Source organism: Alosa pseudoharengus, unplaced genomic scaffold (assembly GCF_046254945.1).
Source record: "Alosa pseudoharengus isolate Yale_2024_CS ecotype anadromous, Long Island Sound unplaced genomic scaffold, YU_APseudo_1.1 YU_APseudo_1.1_scf_17, whole genome shotgun sequence".
Taxonomy (NCBI): Eukaryota; Metazoa; Chordata; class Actinopteri; order Clupeiformes; family Clupeidae; genus Alosa; species Alosa pseudoharengus.
In genome coordinates, this window is record NW_027468640.1 from 225,716 (window position 1) to 253,193 (window position 27,478).

At 44.9% G+C, this 27,478-nt stretch overlaps 1 protein-coding gene across 2 annotated transcripts; it reads right to left on the bottom strand.

The window, feature by feature from the left end:
- Positions 1 to 1,099: 1,099 nt before the first annotated feature.
- dhx15 (DEAH (Asp-Glu-Ala-His) box helicase 15) lies at positions 1,100 to 27,327 on the bottom strand. 2 transcript variants are annotated; one of them, XM_076288435.1, is made up of 14 exons: positions 27,135 to 27,327; positions 22,418 to 22,790; positions 20,463 to 20,656; positions 19,000 to 19,159; positions 14,296 to 14,514; positions 13,738 to 13,905; positions 13,384 to 13,470; positions 10,591 to 10,740; positions 9,883 to 9,991; positions 9,432 to 9,623; positions 6,119 to 6,241; positions 3,978 to 4,168; positions 3,570 to 3,739; positions 1,100 to 1,659 (listed from the first exon to the last, which is right to left on the bottom strand). In XM_076288435.1, exons 1-14 carry the CDS (start codon positions 27,140 to 27,142, stop codon positions 1,542 to 1,544), a joined length of 2,262 nt encoding a protein of 753 aa, XP_076144550.1. In that variant the 5' UTR covers positions 27,143 to 27,327; the 3' UTR covers positions 1,100 to 1,541. The 2 variants fall into 2 exon arrangements, with proteins under 2 accessions (XP_076144550.1, XP_076144549.1); XM_076288434.1 differs by lacking the exon at positions 27,135 to 27,327 and adding an exon at positions 26,961 to 27,118.
- Positions 27,328 to 27,478: the final 151 nt, after the last annotated feature.

Consider the following 27,478-nt stretch of genomic DNA (forward strand, 5'->3'; position numbering starts at 1 on the left):
ACCATGTAGCCTACTAAACTTAAGTTGGACTCGGGTACGTTCATATTTCAAGTGACAAAATTAAGGCATGACTAAAGTTTAGCTGACGATATAACATCCTACTCGACTGTGACTTTGTTCGTGGCACTCCTGTTAATAGGCTAAACTAGAAAGAGCTAAAATAACACACCAACCTTATTTGCGCCTTTTATTCACATTTGCTCAAAGATTTCATAAGTAGCCTAGGCTATAAGCCCTTTTCGCTCCCTACGTTGATGTATTCTAAACGGTCTGCTTCGGGGGCGGGGATGTAGTAATTGAAACATCATGCCTGTGTAATGTAATCGCTCTCAGGGACGCCCTCTGTTCGCTGGTTGGGTCGGCTGCCCAACTACCGAAGTAAACGAGGGCGAATCAACCTATTCTAGACGGAGTACTGTAGGGAAAAGAAATCGAGCGGAAGTACATAGGCAGGCAGAGGCCAGGCTAGCCCTAATTTAGGACCTTTAAATAAAATCCTGCTAGCTCAAATCCTGACAATCTGAGGAGGTTTTGTCAACATAAGTTCTAACTTGTAATGCTAGGAGACCATTACCAAGGAAACCAGAGCACAGAAGTGTTCTGATCTGCAATGAGTAATAGGGGTGTAAATCGGAGTCTTCATGACGATTCGATACAATATCGATTTCTTAAGCCAATGATTCGATTATTTTCGATACTTCAGAATTCCCCACGATACAATTCGATACGATTCAATACTCAATATTTTTACATGATATCTATGAAGTTTCAAATAAATCAACAAAAGTTCGGAATGTAGGAGCAGGTATCTAAAGCCTTCATTATACAGCCTCATGTCTTTGCATATAAAAAAAAAAACACCCGCAGCTTAGGAGTAGGTAGTGCGCTTACCCTCGGAGCCATAGACAGAAAAAGAAAGGTCGGAGCTGATGCTGAAAATAGATAGGCAAACAAACAGGCGGCAAAATAAACACATTAATCGATACTCTTGCGGACGAATCGATGCATTGAATCGCCGGCTGCATAATCGATGCATCGATACGAATCGATTAATATTTACACCCCTAATGAGTAATAAGATGGAGACGGGGAGGCAGTGGCAGTTTAGACGTTTTTTTATTGAATCTAAGCCCCATTCCAGTATGAGGATGTCCTACTCAGTTACAGCTCAGGAAAAGGTCTCGAGGTCTAGAAGGAATGTCGACATCCACACGAGTGCTCATGCTTGATGCAGAGGTCGCGTCGCATCACGGCCCCCTGCCATCCTGTTCCCATGGTAACAGACCCACTAGATGCTATCACCTGACAAAAAGCACTGAGGCAGAGCAGGATGGCAAACTGAAGTTATAAAAAATAATCAAATTTTAACAACATGAGACAAAAACAAAAATCCATGGAAACAAAAGCTGCAAACTAATGAACAGATTCAGACAATGTACAGTTTTAGAGCAGGCGCTCATCGCCAGACGAGATCGACATCTGATCAGAGTCCATGTGCACCGGGAAGGGCCGTGTGTGTGTGTGTGTGTGTGTGTGTGTATTCAGTATTGGGAGTACTCCTTGGTTTGAAGCTTGGCGATGATTCTCTCCAGCTGCCTCTTGGCTTCACACTGAGGGAAGTTGCCCATCTCGTAGTACTGGGGAGCGATCTTCACCAACCTGCCCACCACACACCCAGAACATGTTAACACCCAAAAACACTATACAATACACACACACACAGAACATGTTAACACCCAAAAACACTATACAACACACACACACCCAGAACATGTTAACACCCAAAAACACTATACAATACACACACACACAGAACATGTTAACACCCAAAAACACTATACAACACACACACACCCAGAACATGTTAACACCCAAAAACACTATACAACACACACACACACAGAACATGTTAACACCCAAAAACACTATACAACACACACACACACAGAACATGTTAACACCCAAAAACACTATACAATACACACACACACACACAATACACATGACACTTATTAACTTTCCCAACACACACAGACCACATCAGTACACCCCAAAATACACACAGACACACACACACACACACCTGGCGGTGGTATAGGCACCCATTGAACACTAAACTAGATGGTGGTGGTATAGCATCATTGAACACTAAACTAGATGGTGGTGGTATAGTATTATTGAACACTAAACTAGATGGCAGTGTTCAGTATAAATGGTTATGGCGCTCCCGTGACGTCACATTGTCGTGCTACAGGTCGGGAACGGCGAGTACGCAGACACCTTAAAGCGATGGTTCGGAGTAATTTCACCCTAGGGTCCTTTGCACCATGACCCCGAGCCAAACACCCTCCCAGAACCTGTTTTCCCTTGAATCCTGGTCGAGTAGCGCTGTCAGAAACTAATGAGTTTCTGCAGGCGTAATGGAACCAACTTTTATCTCGTTGATTACCCCACTAATAATGCCCTGAATGGTACGAAACTACTACAGTATGTTCTTTACTCATAAAACGAGGCATTGAAAAGTTTGTAGGTACACCAGGAGTTTATTTAAATAACACTTGCCTGATGGATGCTACTATCTGCTACTATACCGCTGCGTCGACGTTACTTTCGTGATTTGGGAAAAGCCCGTAAAAGTCCTGGCAGGAAGCGATTACATCAACGTTTTTTGGTATATCCAGTTTTTAATATATTTTTTTCCGAAGTATTTACAACTTTGTGTTAACTAATAATTGTTGCAAACTGGTACTACGAACAAAATTTTTTAAGTGCATTCCTGGATCTACATCCTTATGCATGCTTCCTGCCAGGACTTTTACGGGCTTTTCCCAAATCACGGAAGTAACGTCGACGCAGCGGTTTACTTACAAACTTTTCAATGCCTCGTTTTATGAGAAAACTACATACTGTAGAAGTTTCGTACCATTCAGGGCATTATTAGTGGGGTAATTTACGTGATAAAAGTTGGTTCCATTACGCCTGCAGAAAGTCATTTGTTTCTGACAGGGCTACTCGACCAGGGCAAAGTCCTTTTAGGCAAGTCCCTCCACTCGGCGGCCATATACCAACGTTTTATGGGCACTCATCGGGCACAGTCTTTGGGTCGAACTGCGCGTGCGCAAGGCTTCATGACCCCAATCTTGCTCCAGCGGCGAGATCACAACACATGATTGGCACGATGTCTTCACAACACACCATATGATTGGCTCAATGTATTCACATCACACCACATGATTGGCTCAATGTATTCACATGTCGACGTTTTGCCGAGGAAGGGGTGGGATATGTGTAGACAACGGCCATATTGGCGTGACAAACTAGCCCCATGCATTTCTATGGAGTATTTTTTGAGTGCTGTGTCGCCACATTAGAAAGTCTCTGACCAGGGTTCGACCAAGGGAAAACAGGTTCTGGGAGGGTGTTTGGCTCGGGGTCATGGTGCAAAGGATCCTAGGGTGAAATTACTCCGAACCATCGCTTTAACATGCCTCAGCTCAAAGAAGTTTGAGAGGCGCTGCCCTAGGTTGGTTGATCTCGCCCCACACACAAACACACACAGGCCTGCGTACCACTCTGGCTTGATGTCTGTGCAGGTGCGGATGTAGTTCTTGGTGGTCAGCACGAACTCGTTGTAGAGGACCCACTCCGGCTTGTGGTCCAGTACCGTGGAGGGATGCAGCTGCACCACCTGGTTGTCCTTCACCGTCAGGTAGTGACCCGTCCGCTCCAGGTGCGCCACCTGGGAGAGCAACAACACGGGGTCAACACACACACACAGGGTCAACACACACACACACACAAGCACAGGGTCAACACACACAGACACACACAAGCACAGGGTCAACACACACACACAAGCACAGGGTCAACACACACACACACACACACACACACACACACCTGCATGAAGAAGCCGGTGACGAGGGCGCGTCTGATGTTGATGTAGTACACACACACACACACACACACACACACACCTGCATGAAGAAGCCGGTGACGAGGGCGCGTCTGATGTTGATGTAGTAGTCTCTGCTGGTGAACTCTGTGCTGCGGCGTGGTAGGTTGAAACGGTCCATGATGCGTGAGAGCTGCTGGCGCACGTTATCCGCCGACATCAGAGAACGGTAGTTAACAAAGTTATCATAGCACCACTGCACCGCCTCGTGATCTGAAACACACACACACACACACTCAGTGAACAGTTCTAAGCATTGCACTGCCTCGTGATCTGAAACACACACACACACACACACACACACACACATATGGGACAACAAAGCAAGGGAGGGAGATGATTGGCAGCGCTGTTCACCAAAGCAAGGCTGTGGCTGTGTGTGTGTGTGTGGTGTGTTCACCAAAGCAAGGCTGTGGCTGTGTGTGTGTGTGTGGTGTGTTCACCAAAGCAAGGCTGTGCTGTGTGTGTGGTGTGTTCACCAAAGCAAGGCTGTGCTGTGTGTGTGTGTGTAGTGTGTTCACCAAAGCAAGGCTGTGGCTGTGTTTCTACAAACATGCCCACACGTGGTCACCAGGGGGCGCCATTTCATTATGTCTGTGTGTCTTACTCTGGCAGTGTGTGTGTGTGGTTCTCTGGCAGTGCGTGTGTTTTATTCTGGCAGTGTGTGTGTGTGTGTGCGTTACTCTGCCACTGTGTATGTCTGTGTGTGTGTGTGTGTGCGCGCATCTTACTCTATTTGACGGCATGGTAGACGTTGAGTAGTGTGAGGTGTAGGGTTGGCCATCGTTTGGGTTTTATCCGGTACCGGTGCTAAAGCGATACTTTTAAAACGATGCCGGTGCCAAAACGGTACTTTGTTTTTACAATAAAATGGTCTAAAGCATGAATCGCTTTAAGACAAATTGGAACATGGAATTGAACTGTTATATTCAATTTACTATCAATGTCTCATTGCTTCTACGCATAATACATTTAAATGTTAAAACAGCTTGCCATGGATGCACACACAACAAGCTCTGCTTTCAAGTTTATCCAGTGTAAGCGGCTTGCCATAAGGTATTTTAAAACCGCTTGCCATAAGGTATGTTAAAACCGCCTGCCATAAGGTATTTTAAAACCGCTTGCCATAAGGTATTTTAAAACCGCTTGCCGTGGAACTGCCAGGTCATGGACAACGGCATTTGCAAGCAAGCTAATCTAACGTCAGGGACTCTGCTTTCCAGTTCATTCAGTGTGTTCCCAAATGCTTCAAGACATTTAATGAGGTCTTCTCCCATAACACGCAATAGTTTTAAACATGTTACATATGCCGGTGTTGAAGTATTTAGATTCCCAGCGCTAGTAGGCATTTTAACAGCAACTATGCGCTAACAGGCTACGCGAGCAGCTTAATTAGCGATAACGTACATGGATGTAACGTACGTAGATGATTCTGTAGATTCTGTAGCCTCTTTGACAGCTCAGGGATATCAATGCAGAGGTATGTAACCTACATATTTATGTTTTGACAGCTCAGGGATATCAATGCAGAGGTATGTAACCTACATATTTATGGATATCAATGCAGAGGTATGTAACCTACATATTTATGTTTTTGCCAGCTAACTCTTAGCATGATCTTCATATTCATTGTGATGCTATATGGGCGTCATGCACATTGTGATGCTATATGGGCCTCATGCACATGAAAGATTAATAAGTATAAGTATATATACTCTTTTGATCCCGTGAGGGAAATTTGGTCTCTGCATTTATCCCAATCCGTGAATTAGTGAAACACACTCAGCACACAGTGAACACACAGTGAGGTGAAGCACACACTAATCCCGGCGCAGTGAGCTGCATCAACAGTGGCGCTCGGGGAGCAGTGAGGGGTTAGGTGCCTTGCTCAAGGGCACTTCAGCCGATCCTACTGGTCGGGGTTCGAACCGGCAACCCTCTGGTTACAAGTCCGAAGCGCTAACCAGTAGGCCACGGCTGCCCATGCCTAATGTCATGTCATTATGTTGTTCGGAACACACTGTGCAGTTGTAATGTGAAGTTTTCACATTACAACTGCTTGCACCGGAGCGATGTGTTTACTACTGTTTGTGTCGGCGCCGGTTTGAAGGCATGGTAGACGTTGAGTAGGGTGAGGTGTGTGTGTGTGTGCGTGTGTCTTACTCTGTTTGAAGGCGTGGTAGACGTTGAGGAGGGTCAGGTGGTCCCCGTCTATGTGAGCGAAGCGCATCTTGGACTCGTCTGCTGCCTTCTTGGCCTCAGTGGGTCGGACGAAGCACTGTGGGACTAAACAAGGTTGGTATGGGCCCCAACATAGCCGCCCAGAGAGGTGAGTGCCGACTCCTCAAACACACACACCGCGGGGCGTTTCCACACACACAAACACACACACAGCTGCCCAGAGAGGTGAGGGCCAGCTCCTCAAACACACAGCAGCCTAGAACACACGCACCACGGTATTCAAACACACAAACTGCAGGGCATTTTCACCAGGGTACCCAAAGTCAAGTCTGTGTGTATCCTTGTCTACCAATTATGATAGAGTAGCCTAGGGTTATGATAGAGTTGCCTAACAGTGATCCTCATCATTAGCAGACTTCATGGCTCCATCCTCCACTTCCTGTCAACTAGCTGTCCACAGGGTCCGTGTTGGGCACCAAATCAATACCCAACTCTAACGGGGTTCACAGACTGTATTGGGCACCAAATCCATACCCACCCTAATGGGGTAATGGGGTACAGGGTCTGTGTTGGGCACCAAATCAATACCCAACCCTAATGGGGTAATGGGGTACAGGGTCTGTGTTGGGCTCCAAATCAATACCCAACCCTAATGGGGTAATGGGGTACAGGGTCTGTGTTGGGCTCCAAATCAATACCCAACCCTAATGGGGTTCACAGACTCTACACAGATCCACATTTGGTCATGGAACAAAAGGAATTGTGATGTTAAAACATAACATTGATATTTCATACTTATCATTTTTGAATCCTATGTAAGAAAAACTGTTAGATTTTTCTAACGTAGAGCTTTGTAAGTGTAAAATCAATACCAAATTCAGAGCTTTGTAAATGTAAAATCAATACTAAATTTCAAGCTTTGTAAGTGTTAAAATCAATACTAAATTCCGAGCTTTGTAAGTGTAAAATCAATACTAAATTCCGAGCTTTGTAAGTGTAAAATCAATACTAAATTCCGAACTTTGTAAGTGTAAAATAAATACTAAATTCAGAGTGTAAAATACTTTTAAGACCCCTCTTTCCCAGGTGTTTCTTTCACTCCCTCCCCCACACATACACACACACAGGCCTAGAGCACACACCACACACAAACCAGCCTAGAGCACACACACACACACACACCTAGAGCACACACCACACACAAACCAGCCTAGAGCACACACCACACACACACACACACACACCTAGAGCACACACACACACACCTAGAGCACACACCATGGGGTGTTTCTTTCTCTAACACACACACAGGCACCAAAGGCAGTTTCTCACGCACACACACACAGAACCACCTAGAGCAGTATTTCTTAACTGGTCTGGCTTTGGGACCCTCCATTTCCCATGGTCATTAAGTCGCAACCCATATGTTTCAGTGTTCAAGCCAACTGCCGAGGTAAGAAGCGCAAAGTGCCTGTACTTGTGTGGAACATGCTGATGTTAGGCACATTTGCCAAGTCGTCAACTTCTGTGTCGACAGGTTTCATGTCCTCATGTGCCAGCAATTCAACTGGCAAATGAAATAACCAAAATAAAGGTCCGACATCAGATCTGATAGCATAGCGTTTAAAGCATCAGATCTGATAGGGTAGCGTTTTGCATTTCAATAAAGGTCCGACATCAGATCTGTTAGCGTAGCGTTTAAAGCATCAGATCTGATAGCGTAGCGTTTAAAGCATCAGATCTGATAGCGTAGCGTTTAAAGCATCAGATCTGATAGCGTAGCGTTTAAAGCATCAGATCTGATAGCGTAGCGTTTAAAGCATCAGATCTGTTAGCGTAGCGTTTAAAGCATCAGATCTGATAGCGTAGCGTTTAAAGCATCAGATCTGATAGCGTAGCGTTTAAAGCATCAGATCTGATAGCGTAGGGTTTAAAGCATCAGATCTGATAGCGTAGCGTTTAAAGCATCAGATCTGTTAGCGTAGCGTTTAAAGCATCAGATCTGATAGCGTAGCGTTTAAAGCATCAGATCTGATAGCGTAGCGTTTAAAGCATCAGATCTGTTAGCGTAGCGTTTAAAGCATCAGATCTGATAGCGTAGCGTTTAAAGCATCAGATCCGATAGCGTAGCGTTTAAAGCATCAGATCTGATAGCGTAGCGTTTAAAGCATCAGATCCGATAGCGTTCTTCTTCACCACTAGCTTTGTGCCCCACCCAGAACGGTTCTGTGACCCACTTTTAGGTCCCGACCCACCAGTTAAGAAACACTGACCTAGAGCTCACATCAACAGGCCTTTCACACACACACACCCTTGACCATGCAAACACAAACTCACTTTAGTGCGGACACCTTCCACACCAGGGCTCAAGGTTACCCTTTGAGATCTCTTTACCAAAGCCCACTAAATGGGAACCATCTTTCCTTTGCCAAACCAGGGCACTTAGCCAGCAAGATTTAGGGCCAGGACAGCAATGGCTCTTTGCAATTGATCAATAAATGTGATGCCAGGACAGCAATGGCCCTTTGCAATTGATCAATAAAATAAATGTGATGCCAGGACAGCAATGGCCCTTTGCAATTGATCAATAAATGTGATGCCAGGACAGCAATGGCCCTTTGCAATTGATCAATAAATGTGATGCCAGGACAGCAATGGCCCTTTGCAATTGATCAATAAATGTGATGCCAGGACAGCAATGGCCCTTTGCAACTGCTAAATAAATTAGACTTTGTATCAGATGCCACCTGCCATGAACATTAGCCTTGTGCATTCTTCATTTCAGCTTCCATTAAATAGTTCAGACGGTCCATCATTCAAATTAGTGCTTCATGGATTACCAGTGTGTGTGTGTGTGTGTGTGTGTGTGTGTGTGTGTGTGTGTGTGTGTGTGTGTGTGTGTGTGTGTGTGTGTGCGCGTGGTGGACAGCAGGATGTGGGAGCGTTTAGGGTCGTGGTTGGGTCACCCAGGGGTCAAAGAGCAGCTACTACCTTACTATAGCAACTGCCTCACTGGTCACCAACGGTAACCATTAATAACTAGCCCAACATACATTATCCACAGCAACAATTCAGTCTCGCTTAACATGCATGCACACACACACACACTCACTTCCGCATGGATCCTGTTCAGAAGCGAAAGGATCTGACCTGCTTTAAAGTGCAGTCTGGCCAGAATGAAGAGATACAGAGAACGAGAGAGAGAGAGAGAGGAGAGGGGGAGAGAGGAGGGAGGGAGAGAGAGACAGAGAGAGAGGAGGAGAAAGAGAGAGGCAGACAGAGAGAGTGTGAGTACCTGACAGCATGGCGGTGATGGACAATATCTCGTTAGAGCAGTTGAACTCGCAGCTAGCGATGACCATCTTGGCCAACTGGGGGTCCAGCGGGAACTCTGCCATCATGGAACCCAGCTCTGTCAGGTCCCCATCATCATTCAGCGCCGCCAGGTAGTTCAGCAGCTCCAGAGCACGCATCAGCGTCTCAGGGGCTAGAGAGAGAGAGAGGGAGAGAGAGAAACAGACAGACAGGGAGAGAGAGAGAGGGAGTGAGACACAGAGGGAGAGAGAGAGGGGGAGACAGAGAGAAAGAGGGAGAGAAAGAGAGAGAAAGAGGGAGAGAGAGACAGAGAGACAGAGAGAGGGGGGAGGAAGAAAGAGAGAGGGGTCCCTGAAGTCAAAGTGCACAAGGTCATCGATCCCCAGCCTCTCACACGCACGCACACACACAACACACAACACACTCCTTACCGGGAGGGTCCATGAAGTCGAAGTGCACCAGGTCATCGATGCCCAGCTTCTTGAGCTGCAGCACCACAGAGCCCAGATTGGAGCGCAGGATCTCTGGGTACGTGTTGTCCTGCAGAGGAGTAGGATAGGGTGAGTGTGTGTGTGTTGTCCTGCAGAGGAGTAGGATAGGGTGAGTGTGTGTGTGTTGTCCTGCAGAGGAGTAGGACAGGGTGAGTGTGTGTGTGTGTGTGTGTGTTGTCCTGCAGAGGGTTAGGATAGGGTGTGTGTGTGTGTCTGTGTTGTCCTGCAGAGGAGTAGGATAGGGTGAGTGTGTGTGTGTGTGTGTCAAGTCAAGTTTATTTATATAGCGCATTTCATACACAGAGGTCATTCAATGTGCTTTACATAAACAAAACCAAACAATAATAACACATAAAAGCATAGAAGGGCAATTTAGTCAAAGAATAGTTAAAAGGTAAAGATCATAATAAAAAGAAAACATAAAACACAAGGTAAAATCATTTAAAAATAAAGAATAATTAGTAAGCAAAAACAAAGGCAAAAGTAGTAAAAAAAAAGTAATAAAAGACAAAGTAGAATAATTATCAAGGCAGATTCAGAATTTGTAACTCGGCACAGTTAGCAGATTTAGTTTGTAGAGTTAGTGTGTGTGTGTGTGAGAGTGTTGTCCTGCAGAGGATTAGGATAGGGTGAGAGTGTGTGTGTTACCTGCATCTCTGTCTTGTAGGCCTTCTCTGTGTACAGTCTGAAGCACTTCCCTGGGCGTGTTCTCCCAGCTCTGCCAGCCCGCTGCTGTGCTGAAGCTTTACTGATGGCCGTCACTAGCAGAGACTCCACTCTGATACGGGGGTTATACACCTACACGCACGCACGCACGCACACGCACACACACACACACACACGCGCGCATACACCAGTAAGGATCCAGCAGAGACTCCACAGGGTTATACACACTAGGGGTGTGTTCCAAACGGGTCTACGTGGCAAGAGTGTGTATCAGACATAGGGTGTGTTCGAAACGGGTAAAGTTGCTGCCTTTTAAGATATCTAACTGGGGAGCAAGGCAGCAAGTGCGGTTCGAAACCGAAAAAACAAATTCTGCTGCCTTTTAAGATATCTTAGAATTCCCAAATAACGGTCATTTTTGGAGGCAGCATCGATGCACACTTCATGCTTCCTCCTACACATAATCCCTTGGGGCAACGTCTGAAACAGCAAACATGGCGGATGACATCGGTAATGGCTGCTGAATCTGTTTAAAATGTCATTTGTGTGACCTTATTTTGCTTAGATTTGTAGATTAGAGATGAGAAATAAACAATTTACTATCTGATTATGCCATTGTTGTAACCATTAATAGCGTCTGGTCTGATATATCTGCCGGCCGTAAAACTAATTCATACTGTTAGCCTGCTAGCTTATGTAAGCTAATTTAGTTTAACGTCAGGCCTTTGCTAACGTCATACCGTAGTGTTAACCAAAGATTCTAGAGTGCTATGCTCGTTTTTAAAAGATGCATTTAATCCAAATGCCAAATCCAATCATGTCTAGTGAGACAGCTCTCTATGTAGGGAGGGAGGCAGTAGGCAGCTGTCTCCCGTTTCGAACACACCCTAGGTGTGGCACGGTTTGCAAAACCTACAGTTCGGCTCGTATCACGGTTTTAAGGTCACGGTTTTCAGTTCTGTTCAGCTCGTATCACGGTTTTAAGGTCCTACAGTTCACTAGAAAACAGTTAAAAGAAAAACTGTTCCAAATCAATGAATTGTTACCTGTTGGTAATGTCTCCCAAACTAATCGTTCATTTAGTCATGTTACAGCTGTCAAAAAAGTTTTTTTTTGCCATCTAAAATCATTTCATATCTAAAAGATGAAATCACAAGACTGGGTAGATTATCTATTCACATTTGAGTAGTTTATTATCGTACTCACATAATGGTGAAGAACGTGTATTAATTTTCCATATGACGCAATCAACATATTTCCGATCTAGTAGGGGTCATATAAAAACGTTTTTTTTCCAAAACCATGGCTATATTACGAAAGCTTAACATGTCCTCTACAATACTATATGGTTTTTATTCACTCAAATACATTGTACTCCTTGTTTTATAACAGTTTCCATGTTTAGCGCAAGTAGCTAAACTACTTCCGCATTTGAAACCAGCGCCTCTAACATGATGATTCTTCTAACCATGGTTCCTGACCTGATTGACACCTGTTTTATCCAATAGTACTGGCTTTCAGCTTCAAAATGGTATGACAATTGCCTGACTTCGAAAGACATTGAGGTGTGATTGGTTGGTACGTAACCAAACTTGACAGTGGTGCGTCCTGTTCTCACGTGCCTTGTTTACAAATGCGCACACCACGTGTTCTTGACGAATCCGGCCTGTGCCAGTCAGGTCTGCATAATTTTCGCAGTATTGGTAGAATTAACCAACAGAATTGAAGACATTTAACAGGGAACAGGTTTTCAACATGCTTTCTAGCGAGGGAGAAGATGGCAACATGTCTTCTTGATGGCCTAGCTTCCAGCCACCATGGAATCCTATTTGAAGAAAGGCTAAATTGGGTCCTGAACATGTAAGTATCTGTAGTTTGATTGCGTACTGAAATGAACATGCATTAAGAGCTTGAATGAGTTTGCATTCAGATATATTTAAGAAATGCCTATATGTAGAATTGCCTATATGTATTGGCTAAAGTTAGCTGTTTGCGAACTACAGTTAGCTAATGCTAGTTAATGTAATGAAAATGGCCTAGGCTAGGTAACATACTGAAAGAACAAACGTCTGCCTATGGGCTTTTGTTGTTGTTAGAATTTCAATGGTATATTCATTGAGATAAAGTAGGTGATGATTACAAATGAAACATTTGATTTGTAACAACTATTCAAAGGTAGCCTTTGGTCTCTTGAGTTCAGTTTACTCCATTTGAAGGCGTAAATCAGGCTTAGCTCATGCAAAAATGTTTCAAACCAGCATTGATATTTTTCTCCTAGAGGTGGATAGACTAATGTAGTGGTAGTAAAAATGTGTAGGTTACTGTCTCTGCACATGAGCAAAATGATAATAAAGGACTTAGCAAAGGTGTATTGTGTGGAGAGAGTATTTGCTGCAGCTGCTATGCTTTAATTAATCTAATTAGCGTCGCATATAGCCTGGCTAATTCTAATAATCAGCCTTCCACAACAGTCTAAGTGCAGTTTTTAATTTCCTAAGACTCTCACAACCAGTTCCACACTACAATAAACAAACAAAACAGTAGGCATTTATTTTTTTTTTTTTGCTGTTGCAGGTGTAAAATTTAACACAAAATTAACTTAATAAAATACTGAAGATGTTTGAAGTTGATGGCCCAGGTGTCCTCTTTACTTTAATCCATAACTGATTATTATGCAATTTGTAGAGCCATAGATATTTAAGTTTAAAATGAAACCATCCAATATAGGCGGAAATTGCCCATTTATGCCCTCTGCACCAACAGGCAGAAACTCACCTTTTGCTTGGCAAAGCCAGGGTCGATTACAAAAACCACACCATCAATGGTCAGGGACGTCTCAGCTATGTTAGTGGACACTACCACCTATAGGAGAAGCGCGCTCGCGCACACACACACACACGGAGACAGACAGACAGATATAGAAAGACACAGAGAGAAAGAGAACTGCATTAGTCTGTATCCTTGAACTAAAAACACCATATGCATGAACATGTGTCTGTGTGTGTGTGTCTGTGTGTGCGTGTGCGTGTATTTATGTGTGTGTGTGTCTGTGTGCGTGTATATGTGTGTGCGTGTATATATATATATATATATGTGTGTGTGTATATATGTGTGTGTGTGCGTTATTACCTTCCTGCCGATGGCTCCGTTGGGCTTGCGCGGTGGCGGCGGCTCAAAGATGCGCTGCTGCTGCTGGGGGGGCAGGGTGGAGTAGAGGGGGATGATCTTAATGTCCCCCACCTCCGGCCCCAGGTCATCCACCTCACGCTTGATACGCTTACACGCCTCGTCTATCTCCTGCCACGGGCCGGGGGAGAAGAGAGGGATAGAGAGAGAGGAGGAGAGACAGAGAGAGGAAGAGAGAGATATAGAGAGGAGGAGAGATAGATAGAGGAGAGAGAGAGATAGATAGATAGAGAGGAGGATAGAGAGAGAGAGGAGGAGAGAGAGAGGAGAGATAGAGGAGAGAGAGAGAGAGATAGATAGAGAGAGGAGGAGAGAGATAGAGAGGAGAGAGAGGGATAGAGAGAGAGGAGAGACAGAGAGGGAGAGGGAGGAAGAGAGAGAGAGGGAGGAGGAGAGGGAGAGAGAGAGGGAGAAGAGGAAAAAGGTGTTAAAAGATGTTCACACAGGAGGCCAGGTATGTCAGTGGGGGATGGTCTGTGTGTGTGTGTGTGTGAGACTGACCTCCTGTCCTGTGAGGAAGAGCAGCACGTCTCCCTCGTCCTCCTCGCACATGTGAATCTGGATGACAGTGCGGATGGCCGCCTCCAGGTAGTCGCGCTCCGGCTCGGGCGTGTAGAAGATCTCCACGGGGTGTGTGCGTCCAGGGATGGTCAGCAGAGGACAGCTGTCGAAGTACACCTGGAACTTCCCCGCGTCCAGAGTAGCACTCATCACAATGATCTACAGGGACACACACACACACACACGTGCAGTCACCACACACACACACACACACACGTGCAGTCACCACACACACACACGTGCAGTCACCACACACACACACACACACACGTGCAGTCACCACACACACACACACACACACGTGCAGTCACCACACACACACACACACGTGCAGTCACCACACACACACACACACGTGCAGTCACCACACACACATGCAGTCACCACACACACGTGCATTCACCACACACACACACAAGTGCAGTCACACACACACAAGTGCAGTCACCACACACACGTGCAGTCACCACACACACACACACACACGTGCAGTCACCACACACACACACGTGCAGTCACCACACACACACACACACACGTGCAGTCACCACACACACACACGTGCAGTCACCACACACACACGTGCAGTCACCACACACACACACACACACATGTGCAGTCACCACACACACACACACACGTGCAGTCACCACACACACACACACGTGCAGTCACCACACACACACACACGTGCAGTCACCACACACACACACACACACACACGTGCAGTCACCACACACACACACACACACACACGTGCAGTCACCACACACACACACGTGCAGTCACCACACACACACACACACGTGCAGTCACCATACACACACACACACCACACAACTGGTCAGAATCTTTTACTGCTGAAACTTTTGCTGTCTGCCTCCAGTGCAGCCCAATCAGCTCCATCCCCCATCATCCATCCTGCCCAATCAGCTCCAACACAACCCGTGTGTGTGCGTGCATTTCTCTGAGTGTGTGCGTGCGTGCGTGCGTGCATGTCTATATCTGTATGTGTGTGTGTGTGTGTGCGCGTATGTTTGTATGTGCATGTATCAGTCCCTCCAGGAATTTGCGATGTTGCGAACGCAACAATTAACGCGAATTCAACAAATCCCCGCAATCCCTTGCAATTTCGTCCAAACACCGCAAAACGCAAATTTGACCAATCTTCATAGTTTCCCTGTGAAATTCCACCTACCTAAAGAGAATATTGAGCCAGAAGTGAGAACTCAGTTCTGAAGACACCAGAGACTGCCCTATAAGCATAAGTATATATACTCTTTTGATCCAATTGGTCTCTGCATTTATCCCAATCCATGAATTAGTGGAACACACTCAGCACACAGTGAACACACAGTGAGGTGAAGCAACTGCAACAACAGCGGCGCTTGGGGATTTAACTTAAGCTATAACTTGTTCGTTCCTCTGCAGTTTTGATGACAATGATCTGCTTACTTGCATCTCTCAACCTGGTGTTGCTAACCTACATAGGCTATGAAAGTAAGTTAATTAAAAGGTGCCATGTGTAAGAATTGAGGTAAAAATATCCAAAAAATGAACTACACGCATCAAAAGAATGAGAAGAAATTAGGACGATGATGTCATTAAAAAAATGACAAGGTATAGTGCTGCAGAGAGATCAACCTGAATTAGCATGCTAAATTACTAGCCACAGCCTGACAGGTGTCATAAGACCAGTTTCGGCCATGGGAGGCGGTATTCGGGCAACATAACCGCCAGCCAAACTGCAATACACGTGTCTCGGTTGTTACTCTAGGGTAGACCAACTCACTTTCTGGAGGTATACTGCCCCCATCTTTTATGGAATGTGGAGTATGAATTGATTTTTTGGCGGACATTACACATATGTATGTACCGTATGTAAAAAATGTAATTCAATTAATCATAAAATGGCCCTGATTTGTCACTAGACATTAGGAAATCATGCTAATTTCAAATATTTATATCACTGACAACAGTAGTCCGGCCAGGATATCGTCATTTAAAAAAGTGAAGTTGCAGCCCTCAACTGATGTTGATGTTTACATATTTGTGTTTTAGCCTGATCCGCCACCCTCCACCTATCTAGTAATCACAAAGTCAGTATGTTTCGGCATATGGGTTGCCAGCTCTGCTCTAGTTACCACATCTGCGGTGTACACCGCTCTACAGTATTTTGAAAGTGATTGTAGTACCAGTTTTGGCCAAAATCCTACAAACGGTTCCTTTAAGGTCTACTTGGTTTACTGACATTTGAGTAGGCTATGCAACCCATTGGCAAACGTTTACATCTGGAGATGTCCTTTTAGCTCGTGTCAGGTTTGCTAGCTTGTGGGCTTAGTTTGTGCAGCGCTACCACAATCATAGACATTAATTACATTGCAAGACATTTACCTCTTCAGTGATCCAAGAATGATTTCATTAGTTATTTTTTAACATTTATTTTAACTAATGACAAAGAAAATCCCGAATTGCATCCACATATCGTAATGCACTATGTAAAAAGTGAGATGGAAGCCTTCCAATCCACTCAGAAATGTAAATAGGCTACTCTCACGTCCTTAAAGTGGCAGGCAGAAGTGTAGTCTAATAGTTTAAATCAATATGAAATTACTAGATACTTAGCTAGTAGTTATTATGCAGGTCACAGAATATGAATTATTAAAAAGATATGAACTTAATATGAATTACAAAATATATGAATATATTGAAACATATGACATGATGCCATCTCTTTAGGGGGCTTTGTGAATTACCCCAGTCAAAGTATTTACACAAATAAAGTAGGCCTACTTTGATTTTCTGTAACCCTTACTATTTACCTTTACTTATCCTTTTTAATAAGCATTAAGATGATCAGTGTGATTTTGGTCTCACTAACCTTAATTGCCCTCAATTAAATAAATTAAATAAAAAACGATTTAATAGCAATATTACTTCCTCCCGCAATTTCTTCGCAACAAACAGCTTTAAACAACGCTACTACCATCACAATTTTTTAGAAAAGTTGTCGCGAAATCAGGCATTTTAGGTCGCAAGAACCTCAAAAAAATCCTTGCGAAATCCTGGAGGGACTGATGTATATATCTCTGTGTGTGTGTGTGCGCGTATATGTCTCTGTGTGTGTGTGTGCGCATATGTCTCTGTGTGTGTGTCTGTGCGAGTGTATATGTCTGTGTGTGTGCGCATATATGTCTGTGTGCGTGTATATATCGGTGTGTGTGTGTGAGCGTATATGTCTGTGTGTGTGCGCATATGTGTCTGTGTGTGTGCGCATATGTGTCTGGGTGCGCGCGTATATATCTGTGTGTGTGTGTGAGCGTATATGTCTGTGTGTGTGTGTGTGTGTGCGCGCGTATATATCTGTGTGTGTGTGTGTGCGCATGCGCGTATATGTCTGTGTGTGTGTTAGGGATCGACCGATATGGTTTTTTTAGGGGCGATACCGATATCAATTATTACCAAAACAGGAGGCCGATAACCGATGTCAGTTCCTTTCCTTTCTTCTTTTGATACACAACTGTCTATCAACTTGCATCACAAGTGTTAATCCTATGTATGATGTTAATCCAAGAGCTGAGTGACAGCAATTATTTATATAGACTAGGCCTACACAATGGGCTTGTTAACTATGTTAAGGGACCTGTCACAAAGAGGATGCTTTGCCATCGTGTGTGTGAGTGCACGAGAGGGAGAGGTGCATGCGTGATGGCAAGTGTTATGGTTGAATAATTTAACAAAACAGTTTTAAAATAGTTCTTAGGCTATTTAAGCAGGCAATTTGTGTAGGCTTTAAGCTACACTTTTGTGAGCGTAAAAGGCACGTTAATAGCCAGCTCAGGACGCGATTTACTTCAGGTCGGATTAAATTACGGCTGGCCCTGGGTGCCTGTAGCCTGGTCTTTTCTGACAGTCCGTTTCAAAAAGGAGCAACTAGACTTTCTGACGTTCGCTATGGCATAATTTAGGACTTGTCTACTACGTAGGCCTAAGGGATAACGTCGCCTCCACCAAGGTGTCCCGTTATTCACACTTAATGGACGAGGCGGAGGCAAAGAACTCGCGACGCGCAGCACCCGAGTTTGGAACTAGTAGCCTACGCTAAACAGCATTTCACTAACGTGCATCAATCGGGATTTCGCTAAGTTAAGGAAGTGGGTGCTTTACTTATTGATCCGGATCAAAGAGACAATACCTTACAAAGTGGTGTTTTTGTAACTTCAGTGTAGATGATTGTGATTCATTGCAACTTCAGCAATGTAAGACCGGCTACCTTCCTTAGGCTACCTTCGAAAAATAGCTCCGTACAGCTGAAGCCCAGTCAGTCTGCCTCAGTGAGAATCCTAAACTTTCTCTGTGTTCAGTCCTCGATCCTGATTGGCTGCATTCGTGCTAACTAACAAATCAGACGGTGTAGTGGGCGGGACAATGCTCTTGACCACAGAGTAGCAAATGCAGGGAGTGAGAGACGCTTTACAGACAAAGTAGCGCGTTTCATTCTTTATCCATTTCAATATCGGCTTATCGGTGGGAAAAATGACCGATACCGATTATTATAAAAATGCTAAATATCGGCCCTAGTAATCGGCCCGGCCGATAATTGGTCGACCCCTACTGTGTGTGTGTGTGTGTGTGTGTGTGTACCTTCAGGTCTGAGCGCTGCTTCACCACCTCCTTGAGGACGCCCATCAGGATGTCTGTGGCGAGTGTTCTCTCGTGAGCCTCGTCCAGGATGATGACGCCGTACCGTTCCAGCAGCGGGTCATTCATCGCCTCTCTCAACAGCATACCGTCCGTCATGTACCTACACACACACACACACACACCAGTTAACATGGCAACAAACCAACATCAGGGTCATCGCCTCTCTCAACAGCATGCTGTCAGTCATGCACGCAAGCACGCACACACACACACACACCAGTTAACATGTACCTGCACACACACACACACACACCAGTTACATCACACACACACACACCAGTTAACATGTACCTGCACACACACACATGCACGCACACACACACACACACACCAGTTAACATGGCAACAAACCATCATCAGGGTCAAGCTCTGGTCAGTGAGAAAAGGTTCTAGCTGTGTGTGTGTGTGTGTAAACGTGTGTCCTAATGTATGTGAGTCTGTGAATGTGTGTGTCCTAATGTGTGCGAGTCTGTGAATGTGTGTGTCCTAATGTGTGTGTATCGGTGTGTGTGTGTGTGTGTGTTAGTCTGTAAATGTGTGTGTCCTAATGTGTGTGTATTGGTGTGTGCGTGTTAGTCTGTGAATGTGTGTGTCCTAATTTGTGTGTATTGGCGAAAGACTGCGTCCTGATGTCTGGAGTCAAATTTTCTAATTTTCAAATAATCTATGACTTTATCTATAGCAGTCAGGGACATATGGACAATCTATGAAGTCATCTTTAGCACAGTCAGAAGTGTGGGTGTGTGTGCATACTTCATCTTTAGCACAGTCTGAAGTGTGTGTGTGTGTGTGTGTGTGTGTGTGTACACATACTTCATCTAAATATGGAGAATCATCTTCATGCAGTTTCAACATGTATGAAGTGTATTTATTTTCTGACAGCGTCTGTGCTAGTGTGCGTGCGTGTGTGACGCTGCGTGTGTGTGACGCTGCGTGTGTGTGCGCCTGTGTGTGCGTGCGTCTTCGTGTGTGTGCGTGCGCCTTCGTGTGTGTGTGCGTGCGCCTTCGTGTGTGTGTGCGTGCGCCTTCGTGTGTGTGCGTGCGCCTTCGTGTGTGTGTGTGCGTGCGTCTTCGTGTGTGTGCGTGTGCCTTCGTGTGTGTGTGCGTGCGCCTTCGTGTGTGTGCGTGCGCCTTCCGTGTGTGTGCGTGCGCCTTCCGTGTGTGTGCGTGCGCCTTCGTGTGTGTGCGTGCGTGCGCTTACTTGAGAATGGTCTTGGCGGAGCTGCAGTCTTCGTGTGTGTGCGTGCGTGTGCTTACTTGAGAATGGTCTTGGCGGAGCTGCAGTCTTCGTGTGTGTGTGCGTGCGCTTACTTGAGAATGGTCTTGGCGGAGCTGCAGTCTTCGTGTGTGTGTGTGCGTGTGTGTGTGTGTGTGTGTGTGTGTGTGTGTGTGTGTGCGCTTACTTGAGGATGGTCTTGGCGGAGCTGCAGTCTTCGAATCGGATGGAGTATCCTACTTCCTGTCCCAGCATGACGTCCATCTCGTCGGCCACACGCTGAGCCACACTCATGGCCGCCACTCGCCTGGGCTGCGTACACGCCACGCCCCGCTTGGGCCCCGGCAGGGACCGCACCATGTCCACACACCACTGGGGGATCTGCACACACACACACACTCGGTTATAAACACTGTTATACAATAACATAATACGATAACACTGTTATACGATAACATCATACGATAATACTGTTATACGATAATACTGTTATACGATAAAATAATACGATAATACTGTGTACTGTGGTTGTTGTTTTAACGATATGCAAATTGACTATCGGCAAAAAACACTCAAAATCACACACTGAATCACCCACACATCCACTGAATCAGGAGGTGATATCACGCACTGAAACCCCACACATTTACTAAATCAGGATGCAACAGAAGCGGGAGAAGCCCTTGCCTGCAGCAGAGCAAGTCACATGATCGCTAGGTAGCAGTCACACGCACGCCTAAAGTTTATTTTGTGCGGCTACTTCGTTCAAGTGGCATTGATAAGTTAGTCACGTTTTTTCCTACACAGTATTATATGGAGAGAAAACAATAGCCTTTGAGTATTTTAATAGTCAGTTACAAATAAACAACTCTTCTTATGTAACCCTTTTGTAAATGGACTGAAGTTTGTTCTAAATATACTGCTCAAAAAAATTAAGGGAACACTTACAGTTTTCCAAAATTGTTAAAACACATTTTTTGAAACGTTCCACCCTTTTCTCCATTCTGAAATTACATTCAAGATTCAAGCATTCACAGAATGTCTGGCAGTTCTTGCAAAATAAAACACTCGCCTCAAAAGTTTTACTTCTGTTCAGAACCAAACAGTGTCAGAGTACCGATCCTGTGTATGATTGAAGTATTCCCTTAATTTTTTTGAGCAGTACATTTACTTTAATTGGTTATGCTAACTGTTAGCATCTCTATGGGATTTTGCATATACATTAGCCATTAGCTAACGCATTAGTTTCTATTCTGTAACTTGTAATGCCAGCCTACATGATTGCTCTTAAACAAAACATTGAAGGTAATAACTGAGATGTACTCTGTTGGTCTGCTTAGTTTTACAGTGAATCCTAAGTAAAGGTTTGAAAGGAACTTCAGCTTCAGACTTTCTCTTGGGAAACTGTTATCTACCTTCTCAGCTAATGTAGCTGACTAGACCATGCCACTGTTGGAAATGGAATAGAATTGGAAATGTGTCAGACATGTGACAATGCATTGGTTGATTTGGTTAAAAAGTCACAGGTTATTGGTTACAATTGTAATTATGCTATTCATAAATAATGAGCTGTAAAGTAACTCAGACTTTAAAATAAAAAATTTCAAAGGATATCGATTAATTATTGCTATCAAAATCATAAAAAAATATAAAGATTTTTTTTTTGTCCATACCGTCCAACACACCTGACCAGAGCCGGTTTCTCACTCATACACACACACACACACACACACACACAACTGTGTGGCTTTGCCAGAGCCAGTCTCTCACTCTCTCACTCATACATACACACACACACACACACCTGTGTGGTTTTGCCAGAGCCATTCTCTCACTCATACATATACACACACACACACTCTCACAAACCTGTGTGGTTTTACCAGAGCCAGTCTCTCTCACACACACACACACACTGACCTGTGTGGTTTTACCAGAGCCAGTCTCTCTCTCTCACAAACACACACACACACACACACACACATAAACCTGTGTGGTTTTATCAGTCAGTCTCTCACTCTCTCACAAACACGTGTGGTTTTGCCAGAGCCGGTCTCTCCCACACACACACACACACACACCTGTGTGGTTTTGCCAGAGCCGGTCTCTCACACACACACACACACACACACACACACACACCTGTGTGGTTTTGCCAGAGCCAGTCTCTCCCACCAGTACGAAGGTCTGGTGGCGGGTGAGGATGTCGCCGAAGCGCTCCTTGTACTCCCAGACGGGCAGCTGCAGGCGCTTCTTGAGGATGTCGTAGTAGCGGGGGGTGTGGGGCAGGCTGGTGAAGGGGTTGATCTGCTGGTGCATGGCCGTCTGCTTCAGGGGGGGCATCAGACCCACGCCGCCCCCCACCGGGACCCCCCCCACCAGCCCCAGCCCCAGTGTCATCGGTGCCCCAGAACTCCGGCTGTCTCGCTCACGCTCTCGATCCCGGTCGCGGTCACGGTCCCTCTCGCGCTCTCGGTCCTTCGAACGTTCGTCACGATCTCGGTCTCGCTCCTTTCTGTGGTGGAGAGAAGAGGGTTTGTATTACAGAATTACAGGAGAGGAGGACAAGAGGAGAGGAGGAGGGAGAAGAGGAGGAGAAGGGGTTAGTATTACAGTATTACAGGAGAGGAGAAGAGGAGAAGAGGGGAGGAGGAGAGGAGAAGGGGTTTGTATTACAGGAGAGGAGAAGAGAAGAGGGGAGGAGGAGAGGAGAAGGGGTTTGTATTACAGTATTACAGGAGAGGAGAAGAAGAGGAGAGGAGAGGAGAAGGGGTTTGTATTACAGTATTACAGGAGAGGAGGAGGAGAGGAGAAGGGGTTTGTATTACAGTATTACAGGAGAGGAGGAGAAGAGGAGAGGAGAGGAGAAGGGGTTTGTATTACAGGAGAGGAGGAGAAGAGGAGAGGAGGAGAGGAGAGGATGAGAAGGGGTTTGTATTACAGTATTACAGAAGAGGAGAAGGGGTTTGTATTACAGGAGAGGAGGAGAAGAGGAGAGGAGGAGAGGAGAGGAGGAGAAGGGGTTTGTATTACAGGAGAGGAGAAGAGGAGGAGAGGATGAGAAGAGGGAGAAGAGGAGAGGGGAAGAGGGAGAGGAGAGGAGGGAGAGGAGAGAGGAGGAGAGGAGATGAGGAGGAGGAGGAGAAGAGAAGAGGAGGGAGAAGAGGAGAGGAGGGGGAGGAGAGGAGGAGAAGAGGAGAGGAGGGAGAAGAGGAGGAGAAGAGGGCTCAACAGTGAGACTATTTAACCCACACAGGCCCCATAGAGGGTTAGAGACTATTTAACCCCCCACTACATCACCACACACACACACACACACAGGCCAACAATCGCAGTCACAGTATTCAGCTCAGGGCTTTGGTGACATTCTGTTGGTCACTGACAGAAAACACAGTAGTGTGTTAAGTCAGGTAGGACTAGCCAGTCATCTCGTTTTTTACCAGCGTTACCTTACCACATCGGTCAAAAATGTTCACGTCATGAAAACAAATGTCATTTCCACTCTTCTTGCTAGTTAGGTACGGTTAACCTAGTTTGAGTATGCTGTGTATGTGGTACTGTCTTACTGTACGTCCCTGTGTGTGTGCTGTGTATGTGCTGTGTATGTGGTACTGTTATACTGCACGTCCCTGTGTGCTGTGTATGTGGTACTGTTATACTGTACGTCCCTGTGTATGTGCTGTGTATGTGGTACTGTTATACTGTACGTCCCTGTGTATGTGCTGTGTATGTGGTACTGTTATACTGTACGTCCCTGTGTGTGTGCTGTGTATGTCGTACTGTTATACTGTACGTCCCTGTGTGCTGTGTATGTGGTACTGTTATACTGTACGTCCCTGTGTGTGTGCTGTGTATGTGGTACTGTTATACTGTACGTCCCTGTGTGCTGTGTATGTGGTACTGTTATACTGCACGTCCCTGTGTATGTGCTGTGTATGTTGTACTGTTATACTGTACGTCCCTGTGTATGTGGTACTGTTATACTCAGGCTTGGAATTTCACCATTCTGGGGGCAAGGCCACTTGGCCTTCAGTTGGGCATATTTGGTGGGGGGCACAAAGGCCACATGTCAGGGCACCAAGGCCAAAGTTAACTATACAGTAGTAGGCTATAAAAATGATTAAAGTTGTATTTAGCCTATTCACTGCAGTAGACCTGCACCACTGTATGAAACATTGCAAAAACATGAAACATGACATATTACAAATAACTGTAAATCATCTGATCATCTAATAAAAACAGATATCTAGGCTATATATAAAATTTATTTTATATTTGGCCTGCTATGAAATCATGTATTGAACAATTTAAATGTAGCACAGCTCAGCTTTTAGAAACTCAAATAGCCTAGATGCATGCTTAGCATTTTGTGATCATTAAGGCTACTTTCACAAACTCTTAGTCAGCTGTCCTCTGATTTACCAATATCTAGGCGATATTTGTAACATTTATTTTGTATTTGGCCCATTATGAATTCATGTGGAACAATTTAAACACATTGTAAAACTTAAGCCCAAATTTGGAGACATCCATGCATGTCGAAATTTACTGCAAATTCAAAACTGGATTACTCTGGAACGGCTAACTGTACAGGGGACTGCTTTACACCTTTGTGTTCGGTAAGGTCTGCTGTTTATTCTGATATGTGGTTTGTCGTGTGTTAAAAGAAGGGTTCGTGAAGTATTCCACCGAGATGAATGGGTACGGAGATCATGGACGCAAAACCTTCAGTAGAATGTATGATTACATTTAATTATATTATTAACTTTTCTCGCGAACCGTTCAACACAGCAATTATCGGCTAACATCGTTTAAAAGCTGAGAAAAGCTCTTTCGTGTGATACTTGTGATGTCTGTGTGATGAATAGGCTACTTCGTGAGTAGTTCAACTGAGAAGAATGGGTGAATTTGGACGCACTTTCTTGCGCTGTCACTTTCTCCACTGCGTAAAAGACTAAATAAATTTGCGCTGTGAATGCTAAGATTATTTTGATAGGCCACAGGCTAAATAAAAATCGCTATTAGTAGGACACAAAGCAGAATATTGAAAGAAGGGGGCACCAAGGCCACCGTGGCCTGTAAACCTATGATTTTCAAAGGGGCTTCACGGCCAACGCAAGGGGCTACGACGGCCATGGCCGTCGTGGCCGCCGTGAAATTCCTACCCTGGTTATACTGCATGTCCCATCCGTCTGGACTGTATGAGCTTTTATCCAATGCGACTTACAGCAATAGAATAACATTTAAACTACAGTGCAGAGGAGACCTTAGCTAGGAATAAGCGCTGCATCTGACTATGCATCAATACTAGAGGATTTCTCTCCGTTTGATTAAACATGCTGTTGCAATACATGACCGGTTAATATGTTCTTATATGGCAAAATGGAAACGCTCTTTAATATAAGCAAGATTTTTGGGAGACTCCATCCATATTCATTCATGACAGAGACAGCAAAACTCTGGTATTAAGTCTATTTAAGATTAGTTAGTTTTAGCTAGATAGATAGATAAGTTATTGATCCCCAAGGGGAAATCCAAGAAAAAACGTCATCTTTTTATCTTTGTAAACAAAGTATTAGATGCCTGTCACAATCACGACGCTAAACCACATCAGTTGACCAGATCACTAGAGATGTTTCTTTCCACAACGTGCACCGTCAGAGGCGACAGAGCCGGTCATATCCAAGCAGACTCCACTTCGTGGATACAATGTTAACATCACAATTTCACGTTACACATTTCAAGTTGTCAATGCACATCACATCCAATTCCCTGATCAAGTACAGCGGCGTTGCGCCTCATAAACGTTAGTTTGGTGCATGTTAAGATAACACAGGTCTTATGGTCTACTGGCCAGCGAAGCCCCACGTTGTCTTGACGTTGGACTGCTAATTAGCTGCGACAATAACTTGCCGACTTTGGCTTGCTAGCACAACAGCAGTAATAACGTTAACCTATGAGTGGATACGTTTGCAGTCTGCAATTACAATATATTAACATGCATAAACAAATGTATATTACAACCAGTATGCAATACTAGCAGCCTGCCTAACACTTACATTATTTACAACTCTTCCATATGAATAGTCCTCTTGATATCATACATTAACTGGCTAGCTGTGAACGTTGGCTAGCCAACGGTAACGCTAGTTACTACACTTTATGGCGTTTTAATTAGTGACGTTACCTACTACAATTGTGTTTAAGGTTAAATGACTGACACAACGCTACTTGCTCACTATAACTAAACAAACTGAAAATCGACAATCACAAACGAAGGCCACATTATTAGGCCGCGTAAAACGAGCGGCAAGAAGCCACATAGCAGCTAGCTGCTAGTGCTAGCGAGTTGAGCACGAACATTCGCGTTAGCCCTGATGCTAGCGTGCCGAGGCCCTATCAAATCACTGTCCACGTGCTAGCTACGTTGGGTGTATTACATGGGCTATTTTGTTTTGATCTATTAAGGTCCTCCAACGAAACCGTCTAAACAGATTACGTTACAGTCCTTCTACTTGCTAATTTCCAAGAGAGAAACACTGATATTAGGCCATTATACTGCTCCTTCGACATAGGCTTAGCCCTGTCGGCTACCTAGCCAATTTAGCTGTCATGGTCTCTAACCGCTTAAGTCAGCATCGAAAGAAATAATGTTACCATTCCGGACATCCACACCCCTACTTACCCATCGGAGGAGGTTCTTTTCTTACTCGATGAATAATCATCGCCTAGATCCAAGCGATGTCTTTTAGACATCTTTTAAAATGAAAAGTAAAATATAGACGAGGTTGGCCGGTTATTCCAATCAAACCCTCTCAAACACACGGCTAGCGACAAGATGGCGACCGGAAGCACTTACCTCATCATTATTATTTCTGTGACTACGATGGGAAATAATGTAATGGGTTTGCAGGGAGCAAACCACTTCGGTTTAATAACGAACGTCTAAGTCACACTGTTAAGTCCAGTCGCTATGCAAATTAGACCGTGAGCATACAGTAAATGCGTAGTAGAGGGATGCTGCAAGCCGGTACCCGGAGGATATTGTATCTAGCGCCAAACCGTCCAGCGGCCGCCCACTTCAGCAACTGTTTGCAGTACTCACATCGACCGGTCGGTGCACCCTTGCAGTTACGGGGCAACACAGGCTAAGCCTCTTTCATACATACTGTAGTTCTCCAGCAACGAAATCCAGTAAATTAG

Bases quoted from the DNA above. Each gene is read 5' to 3' on its own strand.
- dhx15 (XM_076288434.1), bottom strand. From the start codon at position 27,031: ATGTCTAAAAGACATCGCTTGGATCTAGGCGATGATTATTCATCGAGT. The intron at 10,741-13,383 runs GTGAGTTTCTGC...GCGTGCGTGTAG, and splicing joins CTGGCTTTGCCAAGCAAAAG to GTGTATAACCCCCGTATCAG. The intron at 4,169-6,118 runs GTAAGACACACG...TGTGTGTTTCAG, and splicing joins CTACCACGCCTTCAAACAGA to ATCACGAGGCGGTGCAGTGG.